We start from the raw sequence: 13,345 nt of genomic DNA, 5'->3' as shown, positions 1-13,345 counted from the left end.
GTCCAGCTGGAAAGAGAAACCCATCCTTTGGCAAGTCACTGTGACCAGAGAGGCAGGGTCATAGAAGAACAGAGTATCTCCCATTGACCTACGTGGTGAAGAGGAGAGCCTCAGAAGAGCGAAGCTCATTGCCTGAGAAGAGAAGGGTGTTAGGGAGACAAAAATATAAGTGGTCAATAAATTAGGTTAGCGCAAAACTCAGGTGCCATCTCTAAATAAATGGGCTGATTGATTTGGAATGGAGGTAGGGAAAATTTTTCTGAAAGTATCTGTTAGAACATGTCTCTCCCAGAATGAGGAATTATAGTTGAGTTATAAGTTGATTGTGGTTGAGTTTGAAAAAAAATCACATACAGACACTTAGTACTTCACAAATTAAAAGTAATTTCTCTTGCATCAGCTTATTTGAGCTAAAAAGAATCCAGTAGATGCTTTAAATTTCCATTCTAGACAGTTTAGACTGAGTCTCAGTAAAAACTCTTTCTTACCCAGGATCCCATAACCATGAGTAGGTAATGGCTTTGGGGTTAGAATCAGTAGTTCTGACTTCAAATATTTCTTCCATTACACTCAACTCTTAATGAAAGCGTAATTATTTTTAAAGGATTGTAACAACTTGTCCAGTTTTAGGAATTGTTGTTATATGTGACTTTTAAATTGTATTCATAAATCCACTTTTCCCAATTTATTGAAGTGATGACTTTGCGGATTCCTCATGCCACCACTAAATCTGCTATTGTTGACACAGTCTCTTCTAAAGACCAAAATAATTTTTGGTTTCTCTTAAAAATCTTATGGCATCTCTTAATTCAGTACTCCATAGGATTATGTATTTCCAGATAGCCTAGAATCAGTGGCTTACAGTAGTTCCTAACCCACTAGAGAATGATATGGCCGTTTGACTGATAATGGTAATTCTCTACTCTGAGCAGAAAGGAAAAAAGGTACATAAAAATAGACGTTTTTAAATATTAAATTTATCTGTATCCTTAGCAATTCCTTGATGTTATTTGTTTGTTTCAGATGAGAAGAAGCAGGTGGTTGCAAATGTGGAGAAACAGCTCGAAGAAGCAAAAGAACTGGTATGTGTAGACGTGGTAACATATTTAAAACACAGCCAGAGCCGTTTAATCTGGTGCCTTCCTCTAAGTCTCTTTTATTCATTGTAGAAATGTGAAACATTACTGATTAGCAGTTCATGATTCAGAATTCATCAGTTTTTAGATGGAAGAGAATTTAATTGCTTCTTGGGATTTTATTCTTCTTAGTAAAGGTGATTCATTAAATGTCCACCTCGAATTTTTATTCCTTCATAATACTTTTCGTAATGGTTATAAATAGCTAACACTTGTTAAAGGCATCCTGGGTACTAGACACTGGGTTAAGCGTATTACTTGCTTTTTAATATTTAATTTTCACCAAAAGCCTGTGAGACAGGTACTATTTGTCAAAAATTGTTAAGGATCGAGATTTTCCCCTACTTGCTCATGAATAACTGAGCTTGCCACAATTTCATGGATGCTGATAGAAGACATGAGATTCCTAGGTCAGAGACCAAAGGCTTTTATTAGTCACAGCAAAAGCAGCTGCCAAAGTTGCAGCAGGCTTGCATCAGTTCCCTGAGGCCCAATTCCCACAGGGCTGATGCATGTTTGCCTAGAAGAATGCCTCCACATACAGCAGATTATCTTATAGGAGAGGAACATGGAGCCTGGGGAACATACTGCTTTATAGCAGCCTGTAAGTAAGCCTGCTCTTTGCCCCGAGGGACACATTGTTTCTTACCCCAACATTGTTCCCTGCCTGGGAATCAGTGGTCAGGACCTTGCATTCTTGGCATGCCCAGCAAGACATGTAGAAGCGTGAGAGACCCACAGAGGAGTGTCATTACCCCCATTTTGTAGATGGGGAAACTGAGGCTTAGGAAGATTAAGTAACTTACCTGAAGTCCCACACCCAGTAAGTGGTGAAGTAAGGATTTGTACTTAGACATGCTAAACCTAGAGCTCTAGCTAGCTTCTCAAATCAAGGAGCAAAAAGTATTAAAATATATTGTGTCCTAATTTTTGGTTTCAAAGCCAGGTATTGCAAGTATGATTCAACTTTTTACTGCACTGTGGTCCTAAATGAGCGTGTTGCTTTTCTAAATACTGAAGGGTACTACTTGGTGTTCTAACTGATAAACTTACAACAGTTTCCCAAAGCGTGTTTCTGTTAACTGGTGTTGCCTGTTCAAACAAGTTCGGGAAACTGTAGCTTAAACAGAATTCTCCAATTCCAGTCTTTTTTTGGTTATTATTTTTCTGTAGAACCTTCTTAGACCCTAAAGTAGGCTACGAGGCGCGACGAGTCTCTAGGAAGGGACTCTAAGGGGCAGCACTTCCCAGGCTTATTTGCCTGAGTAACATTTGTTAACAGGACCATACCCGGGGGGCTGCTGCTTTGCGGGGTCTGAGGAATAGGCGGCTGTAGCCCCCATCACACCGCAGACCTCTCCTTGGGGTCTGGATGCTAAGGAGGCGAGGTGCAGAGCTGCTGCTCCGTCTTGCCTGGCTCTGCTGCTTTTCTAGCTGTCGGAACGCCCGTGCTCTCCTCGCCCTGTAAGACCTACTTCTAATCTCGCTGTCTCTGCAGGGGCAGCTTTGTTCTAACGCCTCAGCTTCTCATGTCTGCCTCTCTTTTGAAAGTTTTCTTTTTTTTTTTTTATCCCAAGTACTTTCTGTTTCCTTTCTCTCCTTTTTATAGTCAGCTGTTTCTCTCATGCTTCCTGGCCTTCACGTGAAAAGACTGGCCTTTTATATACCATAGCTGCCAACCGGGACGCTGCTTCTTTCAGGTTGGCAGGCTTACCATAAGTAATACAACTGATCAGTTCTTTGGATTTTGAGTTAACTTCTTATCTTGTTGAGTTCTCAGTAGCGGGTGTTTTTGTTTTTGTTTTGTTTTGTTTGCCATCAAAACCTGTGTTTTGGTTCATTGGTTTGCCTTCTTTTGGAGACATTGATTTACTTGATGATGTTAGAAAGCTGGTTTCCTGATAACCAAGGTTTCACTGTACCAAGAAAAACCGAGTTATACCCCCATGGAGCTTATGGTCATCTCCATTTGTTACTAACATAAAGAGTTTTGTCTTAGGTATGTTTCTATTTGTTTAAAATGATCAGGCAGCTGATTTACCTAATTCTGATGACATCCTTATTAAGGATACTGATCATTATATTACATACTGTCCTTTTGATGAGGATGCTGGGAGAAGAACTTCATTATGATTTGACTTATTAGGATTAGTTGTATTTCTGCTGAACAGTTTGCATTAATCTCTTGGACACTGCATGTCTCATAGTAACCATGTCTTCCACTTGACATTGGTCACATGAATGTTGTGACAACATGAAACTAGTGCAGATTAGCCTTATTTCTGGTTTCATTTAAAGTGCTTGTTGTGTGTTTCCTTTTTTCTTTCTTACCTACTTTTGGTTAGTTTCTTTTTTTTTTTTTTTAAAGGTTTGCATTATTTATTTATTTATTTATTTATTTATTTATTTATGGCTGTGTTGGGTCTTCGTTTCTGTGCGAGGGCTTTCTCTGGTTGTGGCAAGCCGGGGCCACTCTTCATCGCGGTGCGCGGGCCTCTCACTATCGCGGCCTCTCTTGTTGCGGAGCACAGGCTCCAGACGCGCAGGCTCAGTAATTATGGCTCACGGGCCCAGTTGCTCCACAGCATGTGGGATCCTCCCAGACCAGGGCTCGAACCCGTGTCCCCTGCATTGGCAGGCAGACTCTCAACCACTGCGCCACTAGGGAAGCCCCTTTTGGTTAGTTTTAAGTGTCCTTGTAAAATGCCCGAAACAAAAATGTAGTTAACTCTCGGATTTTCTCTTACATGTACTTTTGCAGTTATTTGTCTGGATGATCCTGCTCGACCTTATTAGAACTAAGTACATAATGATGATTTCAGAGAAGTGCTCTAAATAATTGCCTTGCTGAGTAACTAATTTATTGGTGCTTCACATTTATGTTGAGACATGTCAATAATTTAAATGGTTACTGCATAAATCAAGGGTAATTAAAACAATCTTTTTTTTTTTTTTTTATAAAAATTAAGGCCTGTGTATTGAAACATGGTGTTTTGGTTTATCTGAGTTCTACTGTTGTTACTCAGACTCTAACATTGGACAAGTAAGAGTTTTATTAGTGCCAAGTGGATAGTGTTCATGGAAATAATTTATTAGGATTATTTGCTTTAAAAGGCAAAATATCTGACAACATTTTCAGATGTGAGTTTATTAGACATGGCCTGAGCCAATTTGTAGTTGTTGGTTTTTATTTTTTAATGCCGAGTATAAATAAACTACAGCTGATACCTTGTATCATGCTTGCTGTATTTCTTCTTCATCATCAGTAATCATCACTCCTGTTATTCACATTAATCTAGTGTTTACCAAGTAAGACACTGTCTTAAGCACATTATAGGAATTACCCTGTTTAATCTTTATAACTGCCCTACAAAAGACATACTGTTTTTAGAAATGGAAAGAGTAAGACCCAGAGAAGTTAAGCCTGTCCAAGGTTGCATGACTAGTAAGCAGTGTAGCCTACAATGTGAACTGTGAACGCAGGCGTCTGACTTGAAAGCCTGTGTTCTTAACCATCATACTATTTCTGTATTGCCTCCCATTAAATGCTCATGTGTTGTATGCAAAGTGTTATATCACGACAGGTTGTTATAAAGTGCCCTGCTCTGATTTCAGTGAGCTTTGTGTAACTTTACGTTACTGTATCCATTTAACTCCATATCAACATGGTTAAAAAGTATAAGGCTGGAGTTCAAGACCCCATATTGGTTGCCATGGGATTTTCCTAATCAGAAAAGACTTTCCAGGAGAATTTTCACCAAATGACTAAGACTGGGCTGACATTTCATAGGATAATTGTAGAAATAACGGTTTGGTTTATCTTCGCATAGTTCTGGTAGTTTGGGGTCAGAAGACCGGACCCGGTTGGGTGGAATGATAGGATACTCCACGGAAAGTCAGATCATTATCATTGAGGATGTTTGGCTTAATGCACATAGTTTAAAAAAATTCTTGACAAAGTAAACACTTTGGTACTCTATATGTCCCTTGGCAAGCACTCAGTACCTATTTGTTGACCTTAACAAACATGGAGCACAAAAATAGTCCCAGTGTTCAATTGACCACAGGCAGTTAGCTCCCTGGGTCTGGTTCCTCAAGTTGTAAACTGAGGAATTGGAATTAAATCCTTTCAGCTCGAAATGTCTAGTCACATGAAGAGTAAGCATATGGTTTAAGTCATGTTTTTCTCTCACCCTTCCAGTTGGAACAGATGGATTTGGAAGTCCGAGAGATACCACCCCAAAGTCGAGGAATGTACAGCAACAGGATGAGAAGCTACAAGCAAGAAATGGGAAAACTTGAGACAGATTTTGTGAGTCAGATTGCACCCTTTGTTGTACTTACCGGTCTTCACACTGGTTTTCACGTCGTTTTTATTGTTGCCCCCACACACCTCGGTCAGCATTAAGTGCATCGTCTTTGGGAGCTTGTGCCAAAGACTTGGGGATCTAAAAATGCTTGTAGAGCTGGCTAATGATGGACTTGAAGGTATGTTGGATTCCTGACTCACAAAATAGATCCAAATAATGTGGTTTTTTGAGTTTAGATAGTATTTATTGGCATTTAGCACTTATTAGAATTTTGAAATCCAATTTTGGGCCTTTTCAGAGTTTGCAGCCTTTAAACTGCAGTGTTCATGGATGGGCTTCAGGGGCTCGTGAATGTCCTGAAATTATATCAGTATTTTTAGATGTGTGTTTCTATGTGTATTTTTTTCTGGGATAGGCTTCATAGCCTTTATTATTAGAGTCTTAAAAAGATACATTATACCCCTTCCCACCAAAAGACAAAAAGAACTCAATTAATAATTTATATAAGGGATCCTTTGTGTTGATTGTCTCATGAGAATATTTAGCTTTCTCTTCCTATATCTCTGAGTTTCAACTCCACCCACCTTATAGCAAATTTAAGAATATAAATTTAAAGATATTGATGTTAAAATTGTTAGTAATTAGAAAGTAACGGGGTAGAAAAGATACAGGTGAGCAATTCCACTTCTGGGTATATACCCAAGAGAATTGAAAGCAAGATCTTGAAGAGATATGTACATGCCCTTGATCATAGCAGCATTGTTCGCAATACCAAAAAATGGAAGCAACCCAAGTGTCCATCGACAGATGAATGCATAAACAAAATGTGGTGTGTGCATACAATGAAATATTATACAGACTTAAAAATGCAGGAAATTCTGACATATGTTTTGACATGGATGAACCTTGAGAACATTATGCTAAGTGAAATAAGCCAGTCACAAAAGACAAATACTATGTTTCCATTTATTTGAGGTACCTAAAGTAGTGTTTGTAGAAAGTAGATGGGTGGTTGCCAAGGGCTGAGGGAGGGGCAACTGGGTACCTACTGTTTAATAGGTATAGAGTTTCAGTTTTGCAAGATAAGTTGTAGAGATTGGTTGCTCAACAATGTGAATATACTTAACCCTATTGAACTACACACTTAAAATTGGTTAAGGTGGTAAATTTTATATTAAGTATATTTTGCCACAATTAAAAATTTAAATTAAAAAAAAAATGTAGATGAGGAAAGATCTGAGCTTTGCCTGTGAGTGACAGGAGTCAGGTGTTGGCATGTAAATGAACTATTATTTCTGACCCTGGGGTCCAAATTCATAAAGAAAGTGAAGAATTTATAAGGATCATTCTGCCTCTGTTCCTTCCTTAGGTGTTTTACTTTTGGAGGCTATATCTGCTAGACTACAGTGTACCCTTCCACTATAAGGCCAATGGTACTGAATAGTAGAAATTCCACCTAGAGTCTGGAAATAGGGTGATTTACAGTTTTGCATGTTTATTTTATATTATAATGGATATTTTCCTGAGAAGCTGAGATGGGCTATGTCAGTGACTCTGATGCAATTGCCGTTTAAGTTGTGCGCCTATTAATTAAAAATTAAAATTGGAATCCACGATAGGCCTAAATTCAGAAAAGAAATGTAACTGCCTTGCTTCTGTGCTCTGTACTAGATAAAACCTTCTCTAACCACTTTGTGAAAGGCAGGTTCTCTCAGCAAGAATGTGAGATATGGTGAGAAAATTGGATTGATTTAAGAATTTGACAACTCAAAATTGTACTTAGACAGTTCTAATTAAAGTTAATGTTTTAATATAAATGATGAAAGTAAAATAAAATATTTATAAGGATTATTTTAGTTTGCTTACCTCATCTTCATGAAACGCTTTCCCAAAGATTTTTCTCTTGATTTCTAAATCAACTAAGTATATTAGTCTGCTAGGGCTGTCATAACAAAGTACCACAGACTGGGCAGCTTAAACAACAAAAATTTGTCTTGTTGAAGTTCTGGAGGCTGGAAGTCTGAGATCAAAGTGTTGGCAGTGTTTGTTTCTTATGGGGCCTCTGTCTGTGGCTTGTAGATTGCCGTCTTCTCCCTGTATCTTCTCCCTGTATCTTCACATACAAACACAGTCTGTATGTGTTTATGTTCTAATTTCTTCTTATTATACAGAAACCAGTCATATTGGATTAAGGCTCACCCTAATGACTTTATTTTAATTCATTTAACTCTTTAAAGACCCCATCTCCACATCAATCACATTCTGAAGTGTTAAGGATTAAAACTTCAGTGCATGAATTGGGGGGGAAATAGTTCAGCCCGTAACACTGAACTTAGTTTTAATCTTTTCTTCTTAAAAAAAAAATTTTTTTTCAGGAATTATATTGCTTCTGTGGCTTGTCAGTCAGCTACCCCATGGTTAAGAATTACATTCCTGAAGAATAGAGTCCTTTAGGTATCATGTATTTGGATAAGCATTTCTCAGATATATTTTCTATTATAAAGAAAAATGGAAACAGCAGCTAGGAGCTAAACATTTATTCTCCAGGCTATCATTAAAAAATTCATGTGTTCATCTGTCTATTTGCTGCTGCAGCTCTCTTCTGCTGTGTCAGGAAACGTCCTTCACCGCCGCCACCACCACCTTCTGTTGTACGGGACTCACACTTTATAAAGTGCTTTGACACGCATTATTCGTTTCACTGTAGGAAGGGTAGACAGAGCAGATGCGGATTACTATCCCCATTTTACATGTGATAGAACCAAGAGGTCCAGCTTGATTATGGATTTCATTCAACAAGTCCTTCTTGAGCCCTGTAGTGTATCAGGCAGTGTCCTAGGTGCTGGAAAAGAGCCGTGACTAAGAGAGAGAAAGTTCTTGCTCTCGTGGAATTTATGTTCTAATGGGGAAGACAAGAAACAAGTGAATACATCTATCTTAATTTCAGGTCGTGATAAATGCTATAAAGAAGATGAGTAAATGGACAGATAGTGACCAGCAGGGCGGTGTGCCCGTTTTGCTAGGGTGTTCTCTGTGCCCGACTGGGAGAGAGGGGTGCCTGTGGTTACAGAAGGGGGGCAGAGGAAAGACCTCTAAGGGCATTGCAGGCGTGGTGAAGACCTTGGCCTCTACTCTCGCTTGATGAGAAGCAATTGTAGGACGTTGAGCAGTGAGTGGTCCTTTGCCTCCTGTTTCACAGCTTTGTCCACTTTACCTTACCTTAACACGTGAGGCATTTGAATAGAATGTAGGAAATATTTATGTAATTCCCTTTTGATTCTTATTTTCTTTTTATATTTAATTCTTTTGTCTTTTTTTTTTTTTTAATTTTATTTATTTATTTATTTATGGCTGTGTTGGGTCTTCATTTCTGTGCAAGGGCTTTCTCTAGTTGCGACAAGTGGGGGCCACTCTTCATCGCGGTGCGCGGGCCTCTCGCTGTCACGGCCTCTCTTGTTGCGGAGCAGAGGCTCCAGACGCGCAAGCTCAGTAGTTGTGGCTCACGGGCCTAGTTGCTCCGCAGCACGTGGGATCTTCCCAGACCAGGGCTCAAAGCCATGTCCCCTGCATTGGCAGGCGGATTCTCAACCACTGTGCCACCAGGGAAGCCCTCTTTTGTCTTTTAATGGAATGAAGAATATCTTCTTAAAGACATCTGATAATTTCTTATAGTCATACACCATACCTCAAAGTATTGAATCCCAGGAAAAAATAGTAGAGATTGGTCCTTCAATCTTCAATTGGTCCTTCAGTTGCAATGTTTATTGCAAATGAAGAAGTTCTCTTATTCCCCTTGCAATATCAGGACTTTGGGGGAACATCTATGCCAATGGCGAAAGGTAGAGGACAACTCAGTACTTTTTTCTTCAACCCCATTGTCTGCTTGCTTTCTTCTCTTGGCCCCTCTTCTTCCTCCTCCTCTGCCTGTCCCTCAGATGCCTGGTTTCTTCGGACTTCTTCTCCACTTACCCCACTGTCCTCCTCCTTGTGTTACCATCCGCTCCTGCGGCTTCAATACCACAGCTATAATTCTCTTGCATTTCTCACTCAGAACTCCCTACAGCTCAAATTCATATTTCTTACTACTTACTGGGCACTGCTACCGCAGAGTCCTTTAAACACAAACACTTAAGTTTGACAAGTACTAGTCACTTCAGAGTGATGTTTTAATTTTCCCCTCTTCATCCTCTTGTGCATCCAGTTGGTCACTGAGAGTTAACAATCCTGTCACTTAAATAGCTCCTGCTTTCATCTCCACTACTGGAAGCCTTCATGTTTCTCAGTCTGGATGATCGTAGTAGCCTTGCCTCCTTCCATTCTTCTCCCAATCTAAACCGCCCTCCACTCCACTCTGGAAATTCTTTCTAGCACACTGATCTGAATATGTCACACTGTTCCACAAAATCCTACAGAGTTCTCATTGCCTGCTGAATTGTTAAAAGCCTAGAATTTGTTGGTTTCCTTTGGAGTAGTGCATCTCAATCTTTTTTTCATTAGCACTCCACTAAGGAATTTTTTAGACTTTTTTTTTCCTAATTGCTCCTCTCTTCCCCAGGAAATTTTAATACCATAAATATACTGTTTGTCTGTACATCTGTTCATGTTCTGTGGCCCTTTGGAGGGCCATGCATCTTTGTAATATTTAAGATTCTTCATCCTCCCAAGAACCAGTTCTTGCCTCTGGGCATAATGTCACCTCTGTTGACAGTGCCTGTTTTAGAGAATGTTGGCCTTTATTTGGGCAAGCAGATTATTTACTAACAGATCCTTTCAAGGCTTATTGTTAACTTTGTTAGGACATGTCTAGAGTAGCCTGACTTTTGAGGTTTGTCTTCCTTGGATTCCATTTGAATGACTGGAACGTTCAGTGAATATTCCACCCTCTGTTTGGTCAGAATTGTATCTCCCTGCTTTGGGTGACCTCCAGAATCTCCATTCCACCCATGGCTCCCCAATACATGTCCTCTGTTACACCTCTTACCTCTACATAACGCAAGTTCATTTTCAGCCAAAGACTTAACAGGACCCCTTCATAGATTTCTGGAGCTCCTTCTCTCCATTACTCTGCTAAGTTTCATCCATCTCAGCAGTCCCCACCTCCAGTGTCTACCTCCTCAGCTTAGAGACATGCTGGACTCCATCTGGGCTCCCCACCCCCCGTGCTGGCATCTGATCAGTGCCTGCGGGCTGAGAGCCGCGGTGATTGTAGGGTTCATTTCAAGTCTTCTCTCCTCACAGGATTTCAGTCCTACACTGCCTATTGTCCAGTTTTTTAAAACGATTGCTTCACACATTTTGTCCATTGTTATAGTTGTTTAGAGAGGGAGGGTTGGTCTTGTATCAATTACGCTGTCATTACTGGTATGAAAGTTCAGGAGAGTTTAATGTTTATTAATCCTTAGTGGATAATTGTGTACATCTGAGAATGAAAAAAAAATAGTCTGCTCTTGACAATGACCTATCATAGAATTTAATCTGTAGCTGACTAAATACATACTTAAAAGATTTTAAAATAGGGGTTATAATTTGCAGTCATAGTTGTGGGAAGGTAAGGGAAATCAGCAGTCATCGCTATGTTCCCTTTTACACTGTTGCTACCCCTGATGATTCTGTTCACTTGCCTCATTCCATTTTTCTTGATTTTGGGCCTCTCATAGCCTCATATTGTTCATTTTGGATTCTTATAGTCTCAGAGTAATAGGAATATTAGGTCCAGAGAAGTTCAAATCCAATCACATTTTTGAGATGAGGAAACGGAGGACCAGGGGGACCAAATGTCTTACCTTAAAGTCACACTGCTGTTTAGAGCCAGGACCAGAATCAAAAACCTAAACACCATTCTGATGTTCTCTCCATGATCCTTTGCAACTCCCTACCCTCACTTCACATTTTCATAAAAATCAATAATTTTTATATTGATAAATAATAATATATAGCTTATATATAATTATTAATTAATTATAATAATAATATAGTATTATTATATAATATCTTATTATTTTATAATATATATATTATTATTATTGTATTATATTATATATAATATATTATATAATATAATATATAATATTATATATTATATTATAAATATGATATATAATATTATTATATTTATATATTATTATTTATAATATATATTATATATTATATAATATAATAAATAATAATATTATTAATATAATAATATAATAATATTATTATTAATAATATTAATAATAATAATAGCTTCTTTGTATATTTGAAACAATGTAAAAATTAGAATTTCATGTATTTAAGCCATCTTGGTAATTTCTTCCTTCCAGTATTGGTATGACGTTAGCTAGGGCATGGTCATGTCCAGGAAAATGAACCAGCCAAAAGGAGGAAAAATGTAGTTGAGGATTTTTTCAAGGTTAAGATTATTGTTTGCTTCTTAAGAAAATAAAATCAAGCAAACAAAAACCCCTAAACTTGTACAAACAACAACAAAAAACGAATGTTGTATAAAGTATTTGACCAAGTCTCAGTAAGTAGAAAAAGAAAGGGACAAATAAGTGATGTACCAGGATAAGATTCCCTAAGTCATGAGGACGTGGTATGTTGAATGATGAATGTCTTTTGCATCTGATGTTGTAATACTCTGATGCTTACGCCATCTTGTGGCTGATTTGTATAGTTGCATATTTCTTTTTTTTTTTTTTTCTGTAACAAAGCTGAACTTCCTTTAAGATGTATACACAGACTACAGGATTTAGGGTGGAGGATTAGCAGTAGAGCTTTTTAGCCCCAGTCTCAAGTTCACTTCTATCCCAGGTCAGTGGTGCCCGAATGCTGACCTTTTCCTGTTTGGCAGGCTATGTGATGTGATTGTTAGACCAGCTCCTAGTGCAGAGCTGTCTACATCAGAGAATGGCACTTCTATTGACAGTCTCAGCAGTGAGGCTGAATGGTCCTGGGAACCCAACTTCCTGCGGACTATCGGAGTTGGTCCCTTAGGTCAGGGTTCAAAGGATGTTGTGGAACAGCTTGAAGCTTTCACTGCTACTACCTACACTCGCTCTTTTAACAGGTGAATGGACAACTTGAGTATCCAAGTTTATGACTGAAGCCAGTGGCTGTATTCTATTTTTTTAAGTCTAAGATAGACTAAAGAAGTATAAATGAGAGTGATGAACCCTTTTAAATTATGACTTTTGTTGAAAGGTCAAAAACTTGATGCTTCTATTTATTTATCTTTCCTGTTCTTGTGGCTTCTTGAGATATTTTACTTCTGTTCTGTGGAAGCTGTAGAAAACCATGAAAGCATGTTTTAGAAATTTGGATCATGTCAGTGGTAATATGTTGTAATTATGGCATCAGCTGTCCCTCTTGCAGGATCATAAGTACATTCTAGAAAGAAATAAGAAAGCCAGACTGGACAGAATCATCCCAGCAAAATCTTCCTCCACTATGTGCACTTAATAAATATGATTTCCATTAAAAAATTACATTTGTTGTTGGATTCTCTGTAAAAATAATACCTGCTCACTATAGAATATTCTGGAAATAAATAAGAGTAGAAAGAAGAAAAAAGATCACCTTAGCCCTATTACCTCAAAGGATTCGTATTTTACATTTTTATTTATTTCCTTCTAATCTTCCCTTCCCCTCTCTTTTGTATAATTTGTTGTTCTATTTTACATAATAATGATGCTACTCGATCCACACTTACAAGGTTCTAACATTGGTACTTTCCATTTCTATAAATTCTTAATCATTTTAATGGGTGCATAATATTTCATTCAGTGATATTAGTTCATCTTTTGTTGAATCCTAATATATTTCCATTTATCCCTTCCATAATTTATTGTGCGCAATGAACGTATTAGAAACAGGATTATTTCATCAGGGTCATTTCTCAGAAGGCAGATTATCACATCA

The 13,345-nt window shown here is 38.2% G+C and overlaps 1 protein-coding gene across 13 annotated transcripts in view; it reads left to right on the top strand.

Annotated features, from left to right (window-relative positions):
* The window catches only part of VTI1A (vesicle transport through interaction with t-SNAREs 1A), a 397,531-nt gene that overhangs the window by 8,407 nt on the left and 375,779 nt on the right, over positions 1 to 13,345 (top strand). For all 13 annotated transcript variants that reach the window (XM_036828007.1, XM_036828008.1, XM_036828006.1 and 10 more), the window contains exons 2-3: positions 1,024 to 1,082; positions 5,338 to 5,448. In XM_036828007.1, coding sequence (XP_036683902.1) covers positions 1,024 to 1,082; positions 5,338 to 5,448 — 170 coding nt within the window. The remainder of the gene's footprint in view (positions 1 to 1,023; positions 1,083 to 5,337; positions 5,449 to 13,345) is intronic.

Source organism: Balaenoptera musculus, chromosome 16 (assembly GCF_009873245.2).
Source record: "Balaenoptera musculus isolate JJ_BM4_2016_0621 chromosome 16, mBalMus1.pri.v3, whole genome shotgun sequence".
Lineage (NCBI taxonomy): Eukaryota > Metazoa > Chordata > Mammalia > Artiodactyla > Balaenopteridae > Balaenoptera > Balaenoptera musculus.
This window is presented reverse-complemented; position numbering and strand designations above follow the sequence as displayed.